Genomic DNA, 26,868 nt, shown 5'->3' on the forward strand with positions numbered 1-26,868 from the left:
AGGATGAAGGACCACCGCCTCCCTAAGATCTTGCTTTATGGTGAACTTGCCACTGGCTGCTGCATGAGAGGAGCCCCAAAGAGAAGATACAAGGACTCCCTGAAACAACATCTCAGCCTCGGCCATACTGATCAATGTAACTGGTCTACTCTGGCCTCAAATGAGGAGGCCTGGAGACACACCATCTATAATGCTGCTGTTTCCTTTGAGAACGCACGCAGGATCACTCTCGAGGAGAAAAGAGAACGCAGAAAGAATCGTGCCTTGCAGAATATACCACCTAAGGAGTATCTATCTCGTATTGGCCTCATTAGCCAGCAGTGTGCTTGTAACAAACACGGATAGAGCCTTCCTAAATCTTCGTTCGCGAAGCCTAGCCATGATGATGATGGATGATGATGACCAAATATTGGAGAAAAACATATGAATTAAGAGAAGATAATGAACTAAGAAGTTGTACAGTTCAGATTTATCTTGAAATATCTGGAGAGTATAGCATAAAGAGGTAGATTAATGATGAGAGGAAAGATATATTTGAATAACAAGTAGAAACAGATCTGAACTGTAAAGGGAAACATAATGCTTTCCAGATATGAAAAATGAATTTTGGTTTTCACATTTAGTTCAATCCATTTTTAAACAGAAAAATATTCTATTTAGCACAGTTGAGTGGAACCAAATATATTTTTTATAAAACAGAATAAAAGTAAAGAATAATTCTATGATAAACATTAAACTAACAATAAATTCAGACAAATTTATTTCAAATAATAGGAACAAAGTATACTGTATTGCATGTGATCAGTAAAGTACGTAGAAGAAAAATGATAATGGTAAGGCATATTATGGAGAAAATAAGTTCTAAAAGTAATTGAAATATACTGTGAAAAAATGGGGTATGTGGAATAAACAAGACCATAAACCAGTTAAATCAGAAACTGTGCCTAGAAATTTGCCAGCAGTTTTTGTCTTGAATAAAGTCCAAATGGACGGTAACAATTTACTGCACTGAAATCTAAACACTGGGCTGAATTTTTCTGCGACGTAAACTTTCCTGTTGGTTTTTAAATGAGTACAGATTGTAAAGTATGTTCGCACTGATAACATTTAGTGATCAGTTAAATGGCAAATAATTATGTTGTTATTATTATTATTATTAAATCTCTTTAATTTACCTGTAATCCTTTTTTCTTATGAACTGTGTTTTCCAAGGATGTGTGGATCTCAGTAGCAAGGATTTCTGCAATATCGCCAAGTCCAGCATCATGACCGTGTTTTGATCCAGCTTCTTTCTTTGTAGGAATGCCAAAAATATCTGCGATTATGTCAGTTTCTCCCTTTTCACCCTTCACAAACTGCACAAGTTCAGCTCTGATGCTATGCTCAGCACCTTCAGCTTTTTCTGCTTCCATAACATCATCATGGATTCCAAACTGTGTTGGATCAGGCATATCCCCTAATATTTTAGTAACTTTTATGTTTTTGGCTCCTTCAACCAGGCCACCCCCAAATACAGTGCTCCAAAGAATCTGGAATATTCCCCACACTACAGAAAAGAATAGTTGAAATGTCCCTACAAATAGGATCCAGAAAAAGGAGAAAAACACTTTCACCATCTCTTTTACTGTCATCTTTTTAACTTTCCTGTATTGTTTCCTTAGGTTCTTCACGGTGACCATCTTAAAAAAGTTGGCAACATTCTTCTTCACTACAACACAGGCAACTGCAAAAGCTGAAGCGGGTTCCAGGGACTTTTCTTCTTCCTCATCGTCTCCAATATCCACTACATAAGCAGGCTCTGCCTCTTCCTCTTCCTCGGGCCTCTCAGCTGAATCTGTTTCAGAGATCTGAGATGCTAACTGCATTTCAAAGATTGTGTCTTCACAGAAATTTACAAAGAGTTCCATTTTTTCTTGCTCTCCACCTTCATTTACAACATCAAATATGAACTGTCTTTTGGATTCCTTTACCTGTGGCTTCTCCCATTGCATTCTACTGGATTCACTGATTTCAAAGTAAACTCTTTCTATTTTCTTGGCCCCACCCATTATTTCAATACGGCCAAGATATGGTTCAAAGTAATTAAGAACACTTTCTGCAGGCTCAAGTAAGCTCTGAAGGCGTGAATCATTAGGCATGTGCTCTGAAAGGTTTGTTAGCAATACTGCTACATTAAATCCAATGTCTTTGGCTGGTTCATGAAATCTTTCCACAAAGTCAATATAGTTAAACATATCATTTTCATCAGCTTCTGTACAGGACAGCAGAAATTCAATCTCTGACTGTATGTATTGTTTTTGAGCCTCCATTGATTTCTGAAATTCCTTCTTTGAAATTATTCCTTTACCATCTGGGTCGTACTCTTTGAAAGCATCTGAGTTAGTCAGATCTTTTAACTTCAGGAACATGTCGAAGAACTTCAAAATCATTTCTACATTGCTAGATGATTCTACAAGCGTGTCTACCATTTGTTTTCCAATAGTTCCATTTACAACGTTACCTAGGTAGTGTGTTAAAACAGGAAGTTATTTGGTGGCTACATTTTAAATAAAGACATTTCATATTCCTGCTGAAAACAAAACAAAAATGTTCTTAAATCTTAATATGTTTTCTTTCAACATGCTTTTCTGTAGCAGCCCTCTATTTCATGATTATGTATATTCCAGAATAATTCTTAAAGAACTATGAAGTATGTTTTTTTTCCCCCTGACATTACATAAAGGCAATTAAAAAGCAGTTTAGAAAGATTAACATAATAATTGTGCTTTACATTATGAAGGTGAGATAATTATATTTGACCATAAAGAAAAACAGGTCCAACCTTCAAGCAGTGACAAGAGCATCACTACCATATCCTTTAGCAGATCTAGCAGTTCCTTAAGCAATTCTATCTGAGCAGAGTCCTGTAAAAAATGGAAAATAAGGTTGTTTTTTCTTAGTATTTATCTGGAAAACTAAATAAATTTAGAGAAAAACAGTATTAAAGATAGTCAGCTAAACATAGTTCCCTTTATTCAGCAACATTTCATTGTCATTTTATTATGATCACTATCAGAAGTCTAATACAATATGTAACTTTCTACAGCAGAGGTATTAATACCATAAAGATAAGCTTTGATAAAGCATTAAGGAGTACCAAAGTGCAGATAAGGGACATGAGAAACTGAAAAAATTGCTTGCTACACAGATCTGGAAGTATCTAAGAAAAAAATCTATCCTTTTTCACTTCACTGGGAGTATTTAATGGCATAATGCCATTACCATAATGCATTACCACTCAAAGAAAACTAGAACTGCTTAGTTTAAATACAGAACATAAGAAGTCTGACATGGATTTGTGATTAACATTAAGGACCTAAATACTGTTGCGTATTCTCAAAATTCTGATATACTTGTATAGGGTGGGAAGAAATCTCATGTCAGAGGATAGCAGAGACACTGAATAAGAGTGAGGAAATTGCTCTCTGCACATTTGCATTCAGCACCTAGAGCTTGAGTGTATGTGTACATTGAGCAGAAGTCACAAGAAAACACAGAATCCTGACACTATGGAGTGAGGTGGGGTTCCACAGTGCTCTGTACAGTGAAATGAACACTGCCTATGCCCTCCTGCTCAGTGTCTGTGATTAATTAACTGGACAAGTTGAATCTTTCTCAGCTTTTCTCTTGTCCTACTTAGCTTTAGCATGGGAACTATGCTTTCAATGGTGTTTCTGCTCTTGCAGATCATCAAGTTTTGGCAACAGGGAGGAAAAGACCAAACTGCCACATTCATTATCAGAAAGGTATAAGTGAGCTGTAAGCATCAAATTTGATATTAGTAAAGGTAAGCGCACAGTGACAATTAATGCTAAAATGAGTGATATGAAGATGTTAGTCCTGAGATTCAGTCTTGGACCTGCATATTGCAACAGGCCCTTTCACAACCAAAGAGTATCAGCACTTTAACTGCTTTGCAACTTGACTAAGTTATAAACATATGCAAAGAAGAATTACTTAAATATTGAAAATACCTGTGAAAGTTTCATTTGCATATTGGCAAAGACATGAAGAAAGCCAACAACTGCGTCCCACAGCCTACTGTGAGCCAGACTCTGTTGATTACCTATGCAAGGGCCCTAAAAAAATTAGAAAGCCACATTTTTTATTTATGTAAAATAAAATAAAACAAATAAAACCATTTGTTTTCCTATGATTTGTCCTCTCCCCTCTCCTCCACCAAAAAAATGAAAAAAGACATTTCAGGCTTCCATGGAGCTACATGAGAAAGTTTTCCAAGATCTCGTTGGTATCTAGTGCATAGATACCAGATTGTATCATGTAAAATATGTAGCCATTCATATGTTTTAGTTTTCACTTTGCACTGGTCCAGTGATGCCATGTAACTTTATCAAAATTTAAAAAAATAAAGCCGAAGTATTTACAAATTTCTGACAGAACACGATCATGCAATGTAATCATAGAACTTCTCTATTAGTACCTTGAGCAAAACATTCTGTTTACCTGGATATATTCTGTAAGGGAATTGAATATTTGTTTGGTGACAGCCAAAGCTTTAGAAAAATTACGTTGTCCTGATTCATCAATGACATCCTTTCCTGAATAGTACCAATAGAAGTCACTGATGGATTCCTAAGAAAAAAACAACATTATATTTTCTAGTTTTGAATTCAATATGCAGTATTTACTGCCTGCATTTGTATTGCCAAAAGCTGAATCAGCAATTCAGATGAAATTTAACGTATCTGTGTCAATCTATTTCTCATTACAATAATATTTTGCACTCCTTTCAGAAGAATTCTGAAAGGCCATTTATTTTCAAAGGAAGAAAATATGAAATAAATCAGAATTCTTTATTTTAGATATCCCTTTAGAAAGAATTTTCACATTTTATTCCAGTAAAATGTGAATTTATAAAAGTGAAGGAAAGGCAAATATTTCATAATCTATTTTCCTCTGTTTTTGTCTCACCTGAAGACGCAAGAGGTAGTCAACTGTACTAATGATAATATTCACTGTTGTGGTGTTGCCCATCTGAGTACGCAAGTAATTTTGAAAATCTGAAATAAGAAGTGATTTGTGCTTGGTTGGTATAAAAGAGAAAAAAAATACAAGGTTATTTTCCTATTTTCATGGAGAATGCATTCTTTTTAAGTATTTTATTGGGTACAGATCCTTATGGGTGGAATTGAACTACAGTGGATCACAATCTAAATATAATTGATGAAATGTTACCCACGTGACTTGGAAAAGGCTTTAATAGTAATATACCATAAATTAGGACTTAAAAATCCAATTGAACTCTGCAATTCAAATTTTTGTCATGCCAGTTTCCCCTGAGAAAACTAAATGAGAAGGAAAAAACCCATTAGAATTGGTTCTATTCAACTCTGTTTCAGAACAGACTCACCACACCTTTTCCCCAAAATTCAGTTCACTTACCATTGTTATGCCCTTCACAGAGCAGCTGCAAAAATCTAAATAGATCTCGAGTAAATTCATCATGCTGCAAGACCTTTTCACCTTTAAAATATATAAATAGAAAGATTATGTGACAATTGTTATGATTAATTATGCAGAACACATAGTCTTATGGTAACCTTTAAAACTGGAATTTTAATAAAAACCCAGTATTTTGAAAGCGTTAAAGCAATTTAAAAGAAACAGACTGATAATAATGAAAAGAAAAACTGAAACAGAAAAAGCAGAGCAAAAGTATTTCGCACTTCAATGCATCCATGGTTAAAAAACCAACACTAATTAAAAAAAAAAGCAACAAGATACATATCTAATAAGTAAATTGTTAGTCATAACTAAAATCATGCCTTAAATATGAGTGACACTTCTTTAATAAGCATCAAACTCTTTATCCAAGCTGAACACACAACCTGCTGCAGACCACAAAGCTAAACCTAAAGATATCTGAGAAGATGCAATGAGAGATTTCTCTCTGTATTTGCAACACACTTTTGCAACAAGAGTATCAAAAACCGTAAACCCAAACATACCACGCTCACGAACGATGACTGTGGATCAAAGAAAAATAACAAGAATACAAGATAAGAATATTGGAAATTACAGTATTTTTCTTAAAAATTATTGCTAAAGATATTGTAAAAATAAAGCATATTCAGAAGTCAAAGCCTAGAGTTACTCATAGTAAGTTTAACAACAGAAACCTCGAGCCACAGTAAGTAACAGTTCTAGTTAAAAAAGGGAGCCAAAATAATGTTTGAAGCACTACTGGAATCAATTTCATTCTACTTACGAGTTCCTTCTTCAGTAACCATTCCCAGGCCTTCCGCTTTATTCTGTCTCTCAAACGCATTCAAGTCAAGAACACTTATATTTGAAAAAAAAACAAAACAAACAGCAGACAGGAAAAAGCACTATAGTACACAGTGGAAAATTATTTCCTTCTACGAAATCTCTGGAGGCCTTCAATGACTACTCTTGACCCACTATGACATGCATTGCTTTATATTTTATTAAATATATATTTTATTGCTTTATATTTTATTAAACACTCATATTAAATAAAAGATGAAACTTTGGATGAAACTAAGGGTCCAGTGTCCATTTCTGAAAAGAAATAAGTCTCAGGTCAAGTCTCACCACTTACCTAACTTCAGTCCCAGTAATGTCATTCATGGTTTCATGTATAAATGAGGAGTGGAAAAGGAACCTGAAAATTACTGTTTATGATGACTTAAACCTGCCTCCAAAAGGACATTACTGCAGTATTTCTCACTCACACTATTTTCCACTAAGTTGTCACTATTACTTCTATTGCTACTGCATACATGCATTATTATGTTATTTGGAAGGTGTGTGGTGTTTCTGATTCCTTAATCAGAAGACAGAAATGTAATCAGAGATTCCTTATCTTCCAAGGTCAAAAGAAACTGATATCTGAATTTTATTTTGCTAACTTGGCATAGCTCAGCATGTGGAATAGCAGAATGCTTTCTACCCAGACAAAATAGAATTCTATGATTATCAGATTTTTAGTTCAGTTAAACAGTGATGCAGTCACATATTCTGGGTAGTGATATCATTAAAAACAAAAACATTTTTTAAAGCATCATTATCACTCTTCAAGTCATTTTATCAAAACTGTTTTTAATTAAGTCTTGAGTGATAGACATACACAATTGGTAGTAACATCACGGCACGGCCTGTTTGAGCAAGTCCCTACTAAAGTGTTTTACATAAATGGAAAAATTACAAGACAGATGTTATTTACTTAGGTTGCAACTATTCAGCTATCATTTCTGTAGTGCAGGTCACCATTCCTTCCACATTTTATCCTGTCTTCATACAGCTGCTCCACTTCTAATTCCCAGTACTTCTGGTGCTATAAAAGGCTGAGAAAAGGAGATTGTCTACTATAAGAGTAATCAGAAACACCAACAGTTTTTCTCCTTCTGTGTGGGAGTTTTTTACCTTAACTAATTTGAATTTCTGGTTTATCAAGGGAATGGACTACTGCAGTCTCACTGGCCACATGCCATCTCTAACAAACCTGATACATATGCAGAGGATTGAGATGAAGAGACAAAGATTAATGCAGCTCATAAGAAATGTGCAGAAACTGAAAGTTTATCAAAGCTCCACTGGCCTGTCTCTCCCTCAGTGATGGCTTTTCTGCATCCTAAAAGCTTGAGGGATCTAGGACCAGTAAAGGAGCCATTACATTTTACTTTTCTGCCTCTCCAAACTAAGCCTTCAAAGGCATGCACAGTCTTTTGCTTTATTTTCTCCTTTGGAAGAGTACTCTAAAAGATTAACAGACTATGCCTGTGATACACAAAACTTTCCTACAAGAGTTCTACAAACTGTGACTCCTGTAATTTAAATCTAACCCATCCACCTGCACTGAGCAATAAGCCACCAAAATTAATAAAACTGAATCTGTAATAATACAGTTTATGCTTTTACCTGCAGGACTGCATCAAGCCAGAAAGACTTTGAAAAAATCCAGCATCCCTTTTCTCCTTCAGATAGTCCAGCATTTTCTGCAGGTTATATATTTGGGGGGTGAAATATATAATATTAACATTAAATACAAAATAATCATTAACATATAATTACTAATTAATATTTATCAACTAAATTAACAATAACAAAAATAAGTAACGTTATCATTAATAATATTAAAATTATATGAATTATCAATTTTCGGAATGAATTCCTTGAAGTGCAAATCACTGACGAGCAATAACATAATTGTTATCGCACCAAAAATACACTGATATTTCTTCACTGTTTGACTTAAAATTAAGTGCATTAAAATAAACAGCGGGACACCAAAATTCTCAAAATTACTTGCCTTTTATGCAAGCAAGACTCACAGTAGTTAGGAAAGCATTACCTGTTGAACTATGGTGTTTCCACCATTTAGAATAGCGATACCAAGTTTTAGTGTTTCAACAACCATGGGCCCTGTATGACCTGTCAAAACAAGAATACAGTCATTAAAACTTCCAATTATGAACTATTCAATCAGAAATGCAGTCTGGAAATTTTTCCTAGTACAGTTGTAACTGACATTTATTTTGCCTCATCATCTGTCATATAGAAGTTGTATATGATTTATAAATCATAGGTGTAATGATAATACACTATACATATGCATAACATTATTAAAACCTATGACATGTACACCATGTATACATTAAATACATCTCAGAACATTACCTTTGCTTGCACTAATCATCTGAAGGACCATCTCAGCAGCTCCACGATCATGTAAGCGAGCTTGCTGATAGAGTGTTCTCTGTTTTTCCATTTCTTTCTCCTGAGTTTGGGAACAAAAATTAGAGAATACGGACTGGAACTGACTCCAAAAAATAGGAAGATGAGAAATCTGAAGTTGTTGAAAACCATCTGCCTTCATAATCCATGGGTTGTTTGACTCCAAAACTTCAGAACAAACCATCTTTGTTTTTCATGAATAACCTAGTAAACCAGCTCAACACGCACTGTGTTATGTTATTCTTGCATTTATTCTAGTGGACATAGTTTAAATACTTGCACATTAGATGATAAGAAAGAAATGTTATTTAAACTCTCACCTCAAATGTCTTTTCTTTTTCTTCTTCTTCCTCTTCTTCTTCTTGACAGCTCTTTTTATGTTAAAAACAGAAATCACAAGATCTTGCTTATTATTTTTATAAAAGTGGCCAAATAATTTTTTCAAGCAATAATTAAAGGTATTAAGTAGATTTAAACCCCCTGTAATTGTAAATATTTTTGCTTATCCACACTAAGAAGTTGATATTCCCTAATATATGAGTAATTCGGGGTATTAATCGAACTACATACACACTCTCTAACTACAGGCTATACATTCTTGGGCCATATCTCTATATACATAATATTTATCTTCACAGTCAAACTATCATCACATGAGTCAGCTGGAATCTATATGTTGCAAAAACTGTTAACTTATTTTTGACAGACTTCAAATATTAACTCCAAAATAATTACCCAAAGAATAAAGATAACTAACATGTTGAGACTGCTCATGAGTTAATCCTGTACAGAACAAAGTGCCAAGTGGGTGCCAAGTGCCAAGTCCTACAGTAGGTGCAATGTAGGACTGCACCTACTGGAATTGTATAGTATTGTTTCAATGCAGGAAATCTCTCATTATATGTATAACTCTGAACAGCATTTGCTGCATTTAAAATACAGAATTTACTAGTTTCAAGCAGTCCATGTAAGAAACAGAAAAAAAAGTTTTAAGAAGAATCTAAAATTAATGGGAAGTACCTGACTGCAATAAGGAATAGAGCTTGAAATTATATACTTACTTTTGCCATCATCGCAGAATAGGCAATATATAAGGGATCATCTTCTAGTTTACTATGAAGAGTAAAAAAATACTTAAAATTATTTTATGATGTAGTAATATAAAGATGTCATATGCCTACTAATATTGAAATTCATTTTTTATTAAAGTAGACACACATCTACTTGACAAGTTATTACACTTGAAAATCATATTAAAGTGTATTTTCTTATCCAAATCCAAGTCCTAACTTTTTGAATAAACAATTTAGGTCAATACTTAGTCATATTGGATAAGTAAGAATCATTGGCTGTTGTAGGCACAGAACAATAATACAGAAATATAAATTAGAATAATTGTAACTGTCAGATGACAAGATTATGTTAGTCATACAGAAAAAGTATATGAAGCACTGGAATACACATACAAAATACATATTCTAATCAACAGGCGAAAGTCAAAACAGAAACTGGCAATGAGATTCATGATAACCATCAACAAACCTTTTCTGACATACTGAGTAAAATGTAATGAATACCAACTAAAAGAGCACACATCTATTACCAGGAGAGACCAGGGGAGGGTACTCTCATTGAACCAGCAGTTTCTGTGAGAAGTCAGGTTCGATTATTTCTGTATTGGGTATTTACCAAGCTTTTAAAATGTCAAAAATAGTCAATATTTATCTCAGTGTAAAGGTTATACTGAATTTAAATGCATGAAAATGAATGAAACTGAAAGAGAAAAAAGTATTCGCCATGCACATTAATGAACTACAGTTGTTTTAAATCACTTCTGTAATGTTACTAGAAATTCAATTACTATGTGCTTTTACTCAGTGTGCTTTTCAACACAGGTCTTTTACCTTCTCTCTGTGAGAGCGCTGCGACTGAAATAGAGGATAATCTGATGAAGTGGATCAGGATGGTTTTTCTCAGTCTCTTCTTCTTCCTCTTCATCTTTTTTTGGAGATGTCTGTCTCAAGATTTAGAATATACAAGTTAAGCTTCAGAAGTAAGAAAAAAATTGAGTAATTAAGCTTAGGAAAGGATTTGAGTAATTTCATTCTGTCCAATGTATATTAACTGCCAGTATTAATCTTATTCATCAGTTTACAGCATAGCCTGCAACATTATGTGCCTGTAGGACTCAGAGTTACAGTATCTGATTTTTATTCATATTTTAAGTAGCTCTAGAAGTTTGTCATTTGTGAGGTATTGAGAATGAGACAGTGAAAATCTTAAGGAAGCCTTATTCAGCAGAAATTATGTTTCCAGTGGAACAGAATTAAAAGAAAGACATGGTTCAATTATTTAGCAGGAGAATTTCTGGAATAATTCTTAATAATATCATCAGATACATCCTATTCAGACTAGTGTTTGTTACAATATTTTCATATATAATTTCTAGTAACCTTGATTCAATGAATGTAAGGACTGCTCCTTGTTGTAAACTTCAGACATTTTTTGGCAATTAGAAATATAACATAGCAATTTACTTCTCTAGTAAATCTGAAAGAATTGTATTCACTGCTTTGATTAATGGCTTCATTCTTTCCTTTAGGAAGAAGCAACAAAGTCAAACACAGACTGACCATGTAATTGTCCAGAGCATGTGAAGAATGTCCCTACCTGTGGCCACAGGGGTTGGAACTAGATGATCTTTATGGTCCCTTCCAACCCAAACCATTCTATGGCTCTACGATATTAGGCATAAGAGGTCTTTAAAAAGCACAGCATGACTGGTTTTGCTAACACTGATGCACCTCCTAATACATCTGCATGTGATCCATGAAGCTGTATATTAACTTCCATGGTGTTTAGATGCTATGGAGATAGGCCCCTTGGAGGTATTTTAGACAAGCTAACTACATAGAGGGAAGACAAAAAGCAGTAGGCTTTCTGAATCAATATTTATTGATACAATCCTGAAGTTTATCAGTCACTTTTACCAAGTACACAGGTAAACTAAATTTTTGCTGAATATGGCATATATTTACTTCTCCTTATGATGCATCAGTAAGAAAACAAAAAAATTAATTTGTACCAAAGCTGAAAATGTTTAAATTAAATATTATGCATTAAAAAAAAAATTAAAAAGCCAAAAGGATCCATAGTGTCAAGCTTTAAAAAAACCCAGTAGATAAAATATAGGAACATAGGAATTACCATAATGTCAAGAATAGTCTGACAGTTCATCTAATCCATTTCTCTTCCCAAGAATGAGTATCACATAGTTCATCTGAAGGCATAAATGACCTTAATGCACTTCAGTGTGCATCACAGGACAAATGTCTTTTTGACCACAGCAGAAAATGACCTTATGCTCTGAAGCATAAGGATTAATATTTTATAAGTTTATGCATATGCATACAGTACACAAAAATCAAAAATATAGTTTATAATAGATACATAAAATACACACTAAAGTGGGCACTGAAAAACATGCCCAATTATGTCAGTACTTACAGCCAAATCCTGAACTAGTTTCTCCTCAAATGAATATTCCTCTGTTTCTATCCAATAGTTCTGATAGCCATTGAGGAAGAGGTTAATAGAACGGTGCCTGGGGGGGTTGTGAAAGTGAGATCAAGAGGGGTAACGGAACAGAGTATAACAGCTCAGATGGTTAATGGTTAGTAAGGATACACATTTGTACAATTCTGATCCTCTGATTGGTCAGTGAAACAAAATGCAAAACATAACTAACATTCAGTGACAAAGCTGCAGGTACTTTCAAACATTCTTACTATTTTTTTATACACATATGTATACATTACTTTTTATTTTTAAGGCTTTGAGAGGGATAATATACATTATACATGAAACTGCAGGACTGGAACCTTAACGAAAAAAACACACACTTGAACAGACTGAGAATGAATGAGTGGGATTTACACCTGCAAGGTGTAAATCTATTTTACTAGATTTAGAACATCAAGACAGCAGAATTTGGCCATTCAACACCAAAATAATTATCAAGAGATTTCCGGCATGTTATATGCAAACAATCATTGCCGCCTTCTACACAGGGAAGCCTAACCTCAGCTTCTAGTCTTTCAGTTCCAAACCAGGGCAGTATTAGTATGTCCTCAAAGAAGCTGCATTATAAAGACACAAAACCTGCTATAGCAAATTACCAATTTTAGTAAACTCTTAGCCATATTAATTACTACTATACAGTATCCATTAATGTAACTTTCCAAAGAAAATACAGCTCATGGCAATAAGGCTACACATAATAATGGCCAAACCATTACATCTGTACATTACATTTGGGAAAAATTTTGATTTGAGCTACACTACGTGAGGTTAGAAAGGCTGTTTCATGCAGCCTTTTCATTTACTTTTATGCTGTACCACCAAAAAAAGGATGTAAAAACGGGCTGCATGTGCACCATTTAATACTGTTTAAATACACTGTGCACATGAATCATTATTTTACAATGGAATAGCTATCAAGTAAACTTTTTAGGCTCACTTGTTGACGCTGGTATGATTTTATTATCAAATTTCAAAAACTGACCAATCAGAATCCCCTCTGTAAATTGTACAAATTCATGTTTTTATGGTAATATCAAATCATGGCTGGGAAGGAAGAAGTGTGCGCATAAGCAAGAGGCTCTCCACAAGTTACATTACCGTTAACTTGAGTATAAGCCTGTCATACTGAGTTTTTTCATGTACTTTTTCCAGCCAAACACGTTGAAAGGTGCTCAGGAAGAAATTGCTAATTTTGTGTCTGAAGAAAAGCATATAGGTTTTCATTGAAGAAAGGCACAAGTTAAAATCAGTAAAGTAGTCAGAAAGTGTATTCGTAAACTGTGTATGAAAATTTGCCATGTACAGTTGTACATATATCTATGTGCATATACAGATGACAGACAATAAGACACTTTTTTCAAATTAATTTCCATAAAATATCAAACAAAAATAGACACATCTCAGAGAAAACATTTATCGCATAAGACACTTTTTCAAAGCCATATACATTCATTAAACACAGAACATGAAGAATTAGTATTTCCTAACTTAACTGATATTTAATTCTTTGAAAATAGAAATGGTTTAAAATATCTACAGGTACTTTTCATAAAAGGGAGTTCTTGGAATATTTATGGTAGAAGTTAAAGTAATTTTTCTGTAATTTAACAGACACTTGCATGTCAATAAACATTTCCTTTTCTGAAATATCTTACTGGAACTCCTAAAACCTAAAACATATAAGAGTATATTTTCCAAAAAATTATATTAAATTGTGAGATTAAAATTAAATTTCATTGAAAGCCACCTAAATATCTAGAAAATTTTCAAAAGAGCAAGCGTATTATTTACTGAAGATATTCATCTTTTCTAACATAAATGAAAGGGTACCATTGTAATGTGTGCTTACTGCCCTTTAAATTAATTGATTCTAGCATTAAAGTTATAACTAACACTCCCAATACAATGCTGCAACTAAAATAAGGAAATAGACAAGATAGAAAGCTGCATTTTAAACTCTGGTTCAAAGAGATTTAAATAGCTTCTAGAATTAATCATGCCTCACTTGAAGTAATCTCCCTAGGGTTCAGACATGTCTTAACAACACCATCAATTTAGATAATAGAGATCGTGGTAGGTGTGTAATAGTGTGACAGCCTTATTTTCCCATCAGAATCCAATGATTTATCTAGAAAAAAATGTTTCTGTAAACTAATTAATTTTACAACTTTGTTCTTCACCTATCAGTTGAGCAATATAGCTAGAAGGCCTTGCTCATTGCAGCAGAGTTGGACTAGATGCTCTTTAAAGGTCCATTCCAACCCAAACCATTCTATGACTTTAGGATTCTAAAAACATTTTTTTCAATCTTGCCTGTTTTGAAGTGCAGACAGCATAATTAACTGACAAAAATGAAATAGCTGGACAGATTTTCCTCACATTCATATTCAAATTAGGAGTAAACTGCACCACAAAATCTACCTCAAAGTTTGAGAAGAAAAAGTTTAAGAAAATTTTTTAACAAAGAGAAGTTTTTAATGAAAATTACAGTCAATGTTAATGTTTCTATTTTGAGTATTACTCCATATTTTATGGAAAATTAAAAATATTTATTACCCACTTTGCCCCTTGGCAAGTGTTCCATAAATCTCAAAAATAATACATTAAAGGGGAATTTTTTTATGACAAAAATAGGATGAACCATTTTATCATTTTAGTGCTCATATATATATTCTAAGCATTTTAAGAATTTATAAATCCAGAATGTGAGTGTAAAGGAACATGCTCACAAAAAGGTTGAACTGAAATGGGAGCTCTTCATACCACTTTCTCTTATTTTTACAAGCACAGTTCTTGAAGATGAAAGGATTGATACAAGCCCATTTGTTGTGTTGTACTTAAACCTTTTCATTTCTCTGGTTCTTTAAATACTGCCTAGTGGTAGCTTGATAACTTGGAGAAGTTACTATAGTCTAGAACTACTATTTTTTGTAAAGGAATGATGTGTGCTTTTTACAGTATAACTGGCTTTTTATTTATCTTCTGTAAATGTAATCTTTCTCCAGTGTGTTAATGGCACAGCTACAGACCCTTAGCTAAAGATGTTATCTATAGACCTTTACATCAAGCATGTAAATTGACTTTAATAAAGGCATTTAAAAATGCAGTGCAACTCTACTTTGCCAAAAATCTTTGAATAAAAATATTAGACATGAAAGGTGAAAAAGTGCAGAAAGTAAGAGGCAAACCTAATTAAAGTTGTGCTTAACCTGTATCTGAATAAAGCAGATTTTTTGAGAAAGAACGCGATAAAGGAAATTTCCCCAGTGCCTCGTGATTTTAATATTCTGCTTAAAGCAGTAGATGGATCCAGGCACAGGATGCATTTTGTCTTGGACTTTGTGGTGTCTACATTCAACTGGAATAAGAAGTGGAGCAACACACAAGCCCAAAATATCATTCTGCACTGCTCTGCCCCAATAGTTATTTTAATTCATATACCATTCAGATTAAGATTGCTCCAGACAAGCTACAGAGCATGAAGTGTTCATGCAACAGGAGAGGAAGAGCTACATACAATTAAAAAAAAGAAAAAAGAATACAAACACAGGAGAATAAAGAGTAAAAAGAGCAACCAATCAGAGGCAAAAAATGGACAGAAACAGCAACATCTTAATAATTTTCACACATAACTCGAGGAACTATACGGCTGACAATGATGAAGCATTTTGGTTTTGCAGCAGCATAATTCTTATGGTCTTTCCCCCTCTGGTTATTTGTCATGAGATGAGTATTTTGCTACTATGAGTAATTAACTGATAACTAACCAACTCTTAAAATTCTAACAATCAACAAACATGTAGGTAAACACATGAGTAGTGAGAACTAAGTAAACAAAGAAGTTTTGAAAAAATAAACCTTTAAACCATTTACCTTGGCAGGTTGTATAATGGTGCCATTCTGAAACATGCAACAACAGCCCTTTTGCGTTGTTTTGACAGGAGTTTGTGCCAAACAGCCTTTTTTGATCTCAGTGGTTGTTCAACCTACGGGAAAATATCTTCTAGTACATACAATGGAAACACTTCAACTTTCATCCAAAATTTTCTTTTTAGCTAATGGTTAGCTAGTTAGCAATGTAGAAAATGTTACAAATGCTCTGCATAATCTGAAAAAAAGTTGCTTTGGGACTTTACTTATTTTTTTAATTAGTAAGTAAAATACTAGGGACCTTCTATGTAGTACCTGTCAGTTTATTCAGGCAAACGCCAGATGCTAGAATACCTCATGTGTGCGACTCCTTGGTAAATTTCCAAAATGGTTATTCTTCTGTTTCTAACAATGCGTATTCAGCTGTTCATGTGAATGAATTTCTGTGCTGTATCACTTATAATTGAAATGGATTAACTTTATGTAGGAAGAGTACAGTTGCCTTTATGTATTTAAATTGAATCATTTGAGTGAACAGGTAACTGATTCAAAAGTTGCTATGGCATGCCCAGATGCAGAAATAGGAGACAGGCTGAACTCAGTATATTAAAAATAACTGGACAAGCAAACATCTCTTCCTAAAATTACAGGTTTCTGAATGGAGATGATTTGTATACTATACTTCTTGCTACTGTTCACAAAGTTTTGCAGAGGTAAATATATCCTGAGTTTTCCCTGAAGCTAGATAGAGGCACTTAAACAGATTACATTAAATTTTTGTGTATATACACATCTGTATGTGCATGTGTACTTGCATGCAAGCATGTGCAAAACCCCAATTTTTATGTGGACACTTTAATGATAACACTCACTGAAGCTGAAATAATCTCTGCAAGGAAAAATCTCAGGTTATTTTAAAACAAACACAGTATAGACATTTATGTTTTTACCTGTTCCAGATGATACAGAGCAGCTGATATCCTCTGCACACGTTCAACATTTCTCTCAGGGTCAGTAGGTCCATCACTCTTCAAAATGTCTTTGTACAGATTTAGCTGCCATTTCACAGCTGGATCATCAGACTAAAACCCAACATGTTTCATATGTAAGCTGCTGAATTTGACCAACACCACTACTGCTCTCATAGTATAATAAAGAATGTTATAGATACTCTCACTTTCTATCCCCTTTCAGACCAAACTAACATCTACCAGCTGCTCAAAAAAATGGCATTGGGTTCTGTATACTGCTGGGCAATTGAACTCAATTCTTGAGCAAGGTTCTGTATTTGTATTTCACAAAACCAAATAAAGCACTCTGGGACTTTTGTATCCCACTTAACTGCATTAAAAATAAGAAAGCTGATTTAGTACTGGAATTAACTCCTTGCAGGACCTCTGTACCAATAGTGTAAAGCTGTTTTTTGGAGTCTAGAATAGACAGCTAGAATTTAAGTAGGTTACAGCCACTTAACTGTAACAGCCAAAGGTTTTGGGTTTTTACTTAGAAGACAAAAAAAAATGACAAAACACATTAAATTACTTATTGTGTCCATTCCAAATTTATGTAAGCACAAAATTTATCAACCAGACAGTCATCTTCCATAACAGATAAATGAGTGACTCCTATTGTGTTCAAAGATTGTAGGCAATGATCTAAATTATTTATAGTTTACTGAATGATGAGGACTCTATATTGGTATTACCTTTGACAGTGTATTCAGCATATAAATTGTAGGAATATAAGGGTGCTTGTAAAACTCAGAAGTGCTAAGATGACACAAGCTTTTCTTGTTTTATCATAGTCACTTTAAAATGTATATACTCTTAGAAATGCTATTTAATTATTAGTGAAAGTTAAATTCAAGCAGAGAAGCTGAAATATTACAGTTCCAATTTTTTTTTCTTGTTGAGTCAAGATGATTCTAAGCCATTATAGTTTTAAGACTACCAACATCTCAATTCTTCACACTTGTGCCATTCTATAGAACTTCCCAAAACTTGATTATACCAGCCAAAACTACAAATAAGCCATTTATTATAATGAAAAAATCATGAAGAATAATGTTAAAATGGCAATTTTTCTAATAGCTTTTCAGATTATATTTTTAAATGTATCACAATTATCAAAACAATTTTGTCTTCTGTGTTTTAAAAGTGCACATCAGAATCTTTAAGACAGAGGTTTTTTGTATTACCTTTTCCTGCAAATGTAAGTTGTTACGTAAATGTTCTTTGACTTCATCATCTGTGTCCCTCTGTAGAAAGGTAGAAGCATTTTTCAGTTCAGATTTTGATTCATTTCATAAGAAATTTTACAACATAGAACAGCTTTTATTTTAATATTTTAATATTGAAACATAACCTCTTTTGTATTCAAAGTAGGTAAGATATCAGAAGGGTCAAAGGCTTTCCTTAGCCACAAAAAAGGATTAAAGGGAATTAAAGCTAACTAATGATATTTCCCTATTTGGTCCAAATGAATAGGCATATATAAAATTGCTCATTGCATACAAATAATTAGCAGCTATAATTGCTTACAGTACATAGATATATTTAATAATATTGACTGCTTAGATAGCTATGCTTCAAAATATGGTTTAGAAAGTTCTGCTTACTTTGCATTAAAAACTATTGCAAAGTACACACTTACATGGCTGTATCTAGTCTTAGCCAAAGAGATGAGCTCTTGATCTCCAGGAGTACACATATTCAAACCAATAGGAAGCATCTTTTTAAGTGCAGCCACAATCAAAGATGTTTGTATGGAGTACAAATCCCCTCTACGTTTTGATTTCTTCCTCTCTTGATCTTGTCCTCCAGACTATCATTTAAAAAAAAAAAAAGAAAAGAAAAGTAAATTACTGTAATTCTCTAATCACACGCTTCTCCAACATGTTCTTCCCCAGTGGTCCAGGAAAACTATGTTCCTGATGTAGTACAACTAATTAAAAATGCTACATCGGAGGATGGGTGTATAGTCTTGAGGGGGAAACATAAAGGAATAATTTTGGTGTGTGCCAATGCAGAAAATGCAGTAACAGTGATGTTTTAATAGGAGTAACACACTTTTGTGTGCATTCATAATATGACTCTAACTATATTTTCTGGATCTTACCTCTCAAATCAGAAACAACCCTAAAATTAAAAGGTGAGTCAGTCTCAGAGGGCACTATTAGCTCTCTAATAATAGAAACAAATTCAGGATGTTTACTTTTTTTTTAGGAAATTGATATAAAGATAGTCATCCAGGGTCTGAATGAATGAATATTGCCAGATTTGTCTCATCTGGAAAATACTAGTATTTAAAAATCTTTGATTCAATGCAGTAAAATGCCAATGAATTAGTGCCTCTGGGAAAAGCACTGCCCTTTGGCTTTGGCTAATATTAGTAGATTTGGGATGAAAAATTAAAACTTTTGCAACTTTGGATATCATCAGTAATAGGCAAAGGAAAACAAGAGACAGAGGTAAACAGCACAACAGAATAACATCTACCCTATCTTCATACAACAGACACTGTACAACAGTATTTCACACTCAACTTTTCATTTATGAGACAGAGAACCAAAATCTTTCAAACAGACCCATATATTTAATGAACACAGTAAACAGCAACAACATAAAATAGCCCAGTTCTGAATTCTGTACCTAGATTAAACTCCTACTACACTCAAGGGGAGTTTTGCCTGAGATAAGATTTCAGGACTAGGCCTCCAGGCTTATACAACACTACAAAATGTAGTGCTTGCATTTAATCCTCCATGTCCTTCTCTCAGTTAAGTTTTAGTGATAACTGTTCTTATAATATATTGTGTAGTTCCACATAAGGATACAGCGGAATCCATTGCAATTCCTTATCCCAATTACTGCCTCACTATTATCACAGTATCACTGGAAGAAAAAAAGGCAGCCATACATATTCTACTCAGTGATAAATTTTAGCAAATTCTTTCTTCTAGATGGTGAATCTCTACATACATAGCTGGTGTTAAGCATTTTGCAGGTCTGAGGGAACACGCAATGGATGTGGCTTCCTTTCTTAAGGAACTAACAATTGCAAGAGAGTACTTTGCCTCAAAGCTTCGCTTTTCAAAGTGCCTTAGAAATAGCAGTGATGCAATGGTTATAACAATGACATTATTTGTACTCTACATTGACAGCAGACAAACAAATCCCACAATGTATCGCTGTATTCCAGTGGCGTCACTATGCATCTTAAATAAGGAATAACAAAATATGTAATAGATAATTTAAAAAAAAAAAAAAAAGAAAAGAAGGAGAGATACTGGTTTCTGCATCTTTTATGCCTGAGGCCTTTCACACATCCAATTTGCTGTATGTTTATATGAGATTATTAACTACGTATGAACGAGATAGGGGAACCTTAAAACTTGAACATTTTTAAAGCACAAAAAGAAGAGTCATTCTGCCTTTGCCATCAATTCTGCCGTCCATGAATTCACATCTCCAGCTGATAAATGTATAAGTAGAGTCACAGACAGAAACCTAAATGACAATGGAATTGTGTCTCTTTCAGTTCTGATATGCACATAGAAGAGTAAACACAATACCTTCATTACATATGTAAAGAGCATTAAATTTGATGTATTTTGCCTAAATAATTAACTGTGCTAAAAGGACTTGAACAGAAAGAATGATACAATTTGGTTGCCTAACAGTACATAATGATATTACTTGCCTTAGGTTTTCAACACACAAATGGATATTTCTTTAAAAAATATACAGAAAAAGAATGACAGATTCTTTAGTAGATTAATAATAACTAAATATGCAATGAAAAAGAAGAAATAATTTATTTACACTAATAAAATCAGCTAAAACTGGTTAAGATTATGGAATTAATATTTTTAGTATTTCCATCGCTCTTTAACCCTTCAAGTCTCTGAAATTACCATGAGAGCATTCATTAAATTGTACTCTATATACCTGAAGAAGTTTGAAAACAACAAATCATGAAATCAGGTTGTTAGTTTAACAGAACTTCTCTTTTTTTAACTTATGCCTGCAGTTTAATTGATTAAAAGCTCTTCACAGCATAATGTATGCTTCTCAGGATAGCAGGTGAAGGGAAAGATGAAAGGGTTTATGCTCCATTTTGCTGTTCATTCTGCTTCACCAATGAAGAACACACCATAGGTCAAAAAGAACTCATCTATATTAGAAATTCATATTAAAAAAATATGAATGATGCAAGGGAAGGTGACCTATGGTTCATTGGAGGAGAAGAAAGCTTCAAATACATTAAGTACATAAAAGAAACAAGGATTATTCAAAAGCTTTGTCACTGATCACAACTTTAGTAAAGATCATTTTACTTTTGGAAAAAGGAAGGATTTGAACTGTATATCTTCTTTAAACTTACTGATTTTAATACAACTTCTGTTCATCTACAGACAAGGTACAGGTTATAGCACATTTCTACCATATATTCTTCTTGAATATCATAAGCCAAATATATCTTTCTGATGACTCTACTTAAACATTGCTTTTACAATGTCTACTTCAATATATTAGCAAAAAAACCAGAATGCAGAAAGACAGCAGAGGCGGAATGTACATCTAAAATAGTTACAAAAAGTAACTTGACTACATTTTCACATTAAGCAGCACGTAAGGAGTGCCAAAGGGAATTTCAGCTGCTCTGATCAAAACTGCCACTTCAACCTGGACGAAATTTATAGTAGGTGGAACCTGGACCTTCACTTTGTGACGCCACTGCTATGATCAATGGAAAGAGTGCTTGGAGCCTGATCATCTCTAAATCTAAAACAAAGACACATCATGCACTTTGACCTGTACCTTTACTTGCATGGCCTGTGTGAAAGAAAAATAAAGGGAAAAAAACCATAAGTAAAAGAGATGAAAAGATGATAATTTTACAAGTTAGTAATAAACTTACTCAGCTTTATCAGGACAGTAAAAATATAGTAAGTTTGTAGTTAAAACAAATACATAACCAAATGGGATCTTAGCGAAATCAGCTTAATCCTTGTTAAATGATTGAACTTCTGAATTTCTGTCACTATTCTAACACACACTACCAACTGTTGCTCGAGCACATAAGGAAATACATCTAGTAAGCCAGCCTTTTCATTAAAGCCATCTCAATTTTATTAAAAGAAGAAAGGTGTCTGGAACTCTGGATAGTCCAATAATGAAAAATATTCATATTTTCACCAAAATAGTTCTTTCTCCCCTCTTTCCCCCCCCAAAATATGTTTGAGAAAAATTATGTTTAGAAATCAAATTATCACTGGGAAGGTGTTGCACTTCATTTATGGATGTAATTTCCCATCACATATCTTATTATCATTTTGAAGACAATCCGAGAAGTTTTAGCTTGTATCTTTTAGCAGTACCCATTTTAAGAACATCATCAACTCTCATACATACAGAGGGGTTTTTCCCATGTTTATTATATTAATATCATAAATACACTTAAATAAATATGTATTCCATAGTCAACACTATATTATCATTGGTCAGGAAATCTTAAGAATATAACATCAAAACCATTTAGTTACTGTAAAATAAAATAAACTGTTACTCAAAACAATCCTTTACCAGGCATAGGAAAATACTATAGAAAACTGTCGGGTTTAAACAGGCAGAAAAATCTATAAACACGCACAAGCTCCTACTTCTGTCATTGCCCTAATAGTAACTTCCTTTTCTTGTGATACTTGAGTAAGCTTTAAAATGTTGAAGTCTAGGTATTTTTAAAATCCTTTGCAGCCTACTGTATTAATACCACATAGTAAAAAAAAGGCTTCAAGTCAAGAAAAACAAAAGACTAATCATCAAATTAAGTGTTAGAATCTTAGATTCTTAGAATCTTGAATACCTTACTCAGACAAATAGCAAATTTTAATTTAAAACTTCAATTGTGTGAAACATGTAGATGCTCCTAGACATGGCTCAGCAGATATATACTGAAGGTAAGTAAAGACAAGATGTTAATTATACTTAATTTATTAGAGATGACTATAAAAGTAATCCACTCCTGCTTTACCTTAGTATATCCAAAGGAAATACATTTTTTGTAATTGAAATAGTTTCAGAGATCTAAAACTCTTGCAGAAAATACTAACATGAAATCCTCTAACTATTGTAAATCTGCAAATAATATGTATTACATATCACAAATGGGTACAAACCACAATGTTGTTTCATAATACAAGCTAGAATGCTATGACTGCCTTGAAATTCTATAATAGTAATATAATAGGTCTATCCAAATGTTCTTAAAAGTAGATTAAAAAAAAAATAATGAGGACCGGTCAAATAGAACTTCAGTAGAATATGCAAGAGTTTAGCAACTGAGGGTATATATCTAGCCACACATTCATTTAGATTCCAAAACTTATACAAAAAAATTGCCCACATATATATTACACAGTTATTATGTACATGTGAATGTATAAGCTTAGTGTTTTATACTGAAAAACTCAACAGGACATCATTGGCTCTTAACCAAAATGTTGTTTTATCAAGAAACCTATGAAGGGGTCAAAAATAACAGATTAGTGGAGTTGAATGTGTTTAAATTCTCCATTTCAACACTTTTATCACAAATCTGTTATTTCAATGTAATCTAAGTTACCAGTCTCTCTCAGACTGGAAGTTCTCTAACTTACCATTCCCCTCCGAGCACTCTGCTGCCATATTTTTAGAAAAGAAAAATTAAAAAACTTTCTCAGCTGTTAATACATTTATTTGAAAAGCTATTAACAAAGTTAACATTGTATAATCAAAATACAATGGGTACTTAATCAACTTATTGATTGTAATGATGAATCATTTGTTACCACTGCTTTTAGCCGCCAATAAATGATGTAATGCTACTCCTTCATCCTCTGCTTCTTTTTTTTCTTCATGTGGCAGGTAAAGATATAGAACCTTCTGTACATGACATATTACATAGAATCACAGTATTTTGTATCTTAGGAAAAATACTCAGTCTCTGTTATATAAAGCAGTCTCAGATCAGCATGGGGCCTTAATCCTTTAAGAGACCTCAAACTGTTCTCTCTTGGGCCAACTGCCAAGAGCTAATGCTCATATTCACAGTTTTCTATACATTCTCATGCTTGATAAATACTGGATATAATTGTTTACACTGAAAATAATATGAATAAACTAGTGATAGAAAGTGCTTATTATTCTGTTAGCATAATGCTTTTTGAGTTGAATGTTAATATTAAAGCAAGAAATTATAAAAATAATGTTCCCTAATGTAATGTCCTCTACTGATCACTGTCTGAGGATATAAATAAGTACCAAAGCTTGTAAGAAATCCTGAAGTTCAGTTACCTAGAGAATTTCTTGTTATATATATATATGTCTTATATATACTATATATTATTATTATTATATTTTATATTATATATTATATATTATTATGTTATCTTTCTATATATTTGTTTTATGTATATATTTCTTCATATTTTAAACTATGCAGCCTTAAATAAAAAATCAGATGTAAATCTATCCTTTAATGAGTGTGCTGGTTTTAGAGCACTTACATTTTATATTATGAAATATTAACAATTTCCTGCTTAGAAACCATCTATAGAAAACCAATACAACACTTCTAAAAGACAACTCATACATTTCATCATGGTATTTAAGTCATCATGAAACAAATGTCTATCTAAATTATCAGCTGTTTTGCAATCATGCCTGCAGTTACGTTACCATATAAATAAAATATTCAGTCATGAACAATAAAGTATTTTATTTCTTCTTTTATTAGCAATGGCCATGCACTGTGTCCTTGAATGCCATAAGATGACATCGTATGCTTACAAAAAATTATATGCATATAAAAAAGCCCACAATCTCTCTGTACTGCATACCCATAGGAAGAAAAACACATTTATATATGCATCTACTTCTCTGTTATGTAAAAATATATTCATACAAGTATTCATACACAGTATATCTCTATACTTAAATATATGCTTCAGGCATTTGAAAATATAATCTCAACATCAAATTTGGGTAATATAGATTCTTGATGTTAAATTCCCATGATTTTTTCAAAATCAGAGCAGTATGAGGCCTACCTATTCTTTATTTTGTAAAGATTTGTTTTTCATTCCTGCAATACCAGACTGACAAAAATATAACACTGTTTACATCATATTATCCTGTATTAATTTAAATATATATGAATCACCTGATTCTAGTCTATCTTTTTTTTAAAAAAAGTACACCTAATTGGCCTAGTTCTCAGACCATTTCTAACATATAAATGCTGAAGTACACATATTAAATCTATGGGCAGTGATTGCCATATGATAAAAGTACAGAGCTGCATATTAGAGTTGGTTATTGTGCAGTTTCTCCTCAAACAGCCTCGACTATACCCACTACTAATCCTGCTGATGAGGATGATACAAACATTTAAATTCTATCAAACAATTTTGTAATCTGCATCTTGAAAACAGGAAAACACATTAAAAAATTCCTTTTCTCTGAATAAGGAATTCTGTATATAGTTGGACTTTTTTTTTAGTGCCAGTCATGAACTAATGACAACCAGATAATCTGCTAGTTTTGCATGTAAAATTTCCAATATCAGCATTTGGTTTGGCCTGGTTTCAAAACTAAAAGAAAATAATAAAAAAAACCCCAAACAAACCTTTTTAAAGAAACTTATGAAATATAAGGGCACATTTTATCTGCCTCTCTATTTTCTAAAGTTGAACTTACAGTAGCTTGGTAACAGGCAACCAAAATACATTGAAATAAAAAACTTTAAACACTATTTCTCTGGTACACTTTCAAAATTACTCCAAACTCATTATAAATATAAATGAAAGAAAAGGTTCCTTTGCTACACTTACTTACACTAATTTGGAATTAGACCATCTAGCTTTAGTTTAGTAAGGCAATTTCTTCAGCTAATGTCAAAGCAGCATGTTTTACCTTGACACCATGAATTTTGTCTATTAAACAGGTAACAAATGTACTTTAAGCCATTGTATCAGCCTCTCTTTGAAAATTAGCAAAAAAGACATTTACTGTGTTAAGTAATAAAAAACAAGAAAACCAGTGTACACATGGCACACTATATGTATAAATAAAGGGCTATATGCAAAGACAGCAGTCATCCATCAAAGCTGACAGAACAAGATGACATTCACAGGAAAATGATGAGGCAACCAACGTTTTTTCACTTGCTTTTATAAAATAGTCTACCTTTTTTTTTTTTCTGAAATATCAACAACCCATATTTTATAATACAAGCCATCTTCTCTTATATGTGTAATTTCTCAAATCAAGACTTTTAATTAAATCTTGTGTATTTGAATATTAGTAAACATTTAATAAGTAACTCTAAGGTACATAGGCTACATTTTGCATAGTAGTTGTCACATCTGTCATCAAGAAGCAAAACTATTTTTCTTTTCTTCTACTAGAACAGCAGCTGCAATCTGAGTAGATTTTCAGAGCCTTCTTACAACATACTAAACACATAGTGAAAATTTACCTGATCCACAAATTTTTATTAACTTACTTTAGACATCTTGCTCTTGGTGTCTCCTGTTAAAAATGCCAAATTGTTGATTTCATTCTGAATCACAAAATTTTGTTCTTCTCTTTTGAAATTCTAAAGACAAAAATAAAT

At 33.0% G+C, this 26,868-nt stretch overlaps 1 protein-coding gene across 2 annotated transcripts in view; it reads right to left on the reverse strand.

The window, feature by feature from the left end:
• The window catches only part of RYR3 (ryanodine receptor 3), a 212,879-nt gene that overhangs the window by 23,135 nt on the left and 162,876 nt on the right, over positions 1-26,868 (reverse strand). For both annotated transcript variants that reach the window (XM_018082300.2, XM_018082301.2), the window contains exons 69-89: positions 26,758-26,850; positions 22,032-22,046; positions 18,862-19,032; positions 18,407-18,466; positions 17,160-17,291; positions 16,213-16,325; positions 12,265-12,361; positions 10,662-10,771; positions 9,819-9,870; positions 9,078-9,128; positions 8,701-8,800; positions 8,375-8,454; positions 7,942-8,018; positions 6,269-6,342; positions 6,009-6,026; positions 5,443-5,523; positions 4,972-5,060; positions 4,504-4,632; positions 4,014-4,118; positions 2,822-2,903; positions 1,176-2,500 (exon numbers count right to left, since the gene is read on the reverse strand). In XM_018082300.2, the coding sequence (XP_017937789.1) occupies positions 1,176-2,500; positions 2,822-2,903; positions 4,014-4,118; positions 4,504-4,632; positions 4,972-5,060; positions 5,443-5,523; positions 6,009-6,026; positions 6,269-6,342; positions 7,942-8,018; positions 8,375-8,454; positions 8,701-8,800; positions 9,078-9,128; positions 9,819-9,870; positions 10,662-10,771; positions 12,265-12,361; positions 16,213-16,325; positions 17,160-17,291; positions 18,407-18,466; positions 18,862-19,032; positions 22,032-22,046; positions 26,758-26,850 (3,054 nt within the window). The remainder of the gene's footprint in view (positions 1-1,175; positions 2,501-2,821; positions 2,904-4,013; positions 4,119-4,503; positions 4,633-4,971; positions 5,061-5,442; positions 5,524-6,008; positions 6,027-6,268; positions 6,343-7,941; positions 8,019-8,374; positions 8,455-8,700; positions 8,801-9,077; positions 9,129-9,818; positions 9,871-10,661; positions 10,772-12,264; positions 12,362-16,212; positions 16,326-17,159; positions 17,292-18,406; positions 18,467-18,861; positions 19,033-22,031; positions 22,047-26,757; positions 26,851-26,868) is intronic.

Source organism: Manacus vitellinus, unplaced genomic scaffold (genome assembly GCF_001715985.3).
Source record: "Manacus vitellinus isolate BGI_N305 unplaced genomic scaffold, ASM171598v3 scaffold_6_pilon, whole genome shotgun sequence".
In the NCBI taxonomy this organism is placed as follows: Eukaryota; Metazoa; Chordata; class Aves; order Passeriformes; family Pipridae; genus Manacus; species Manacus vitellinus.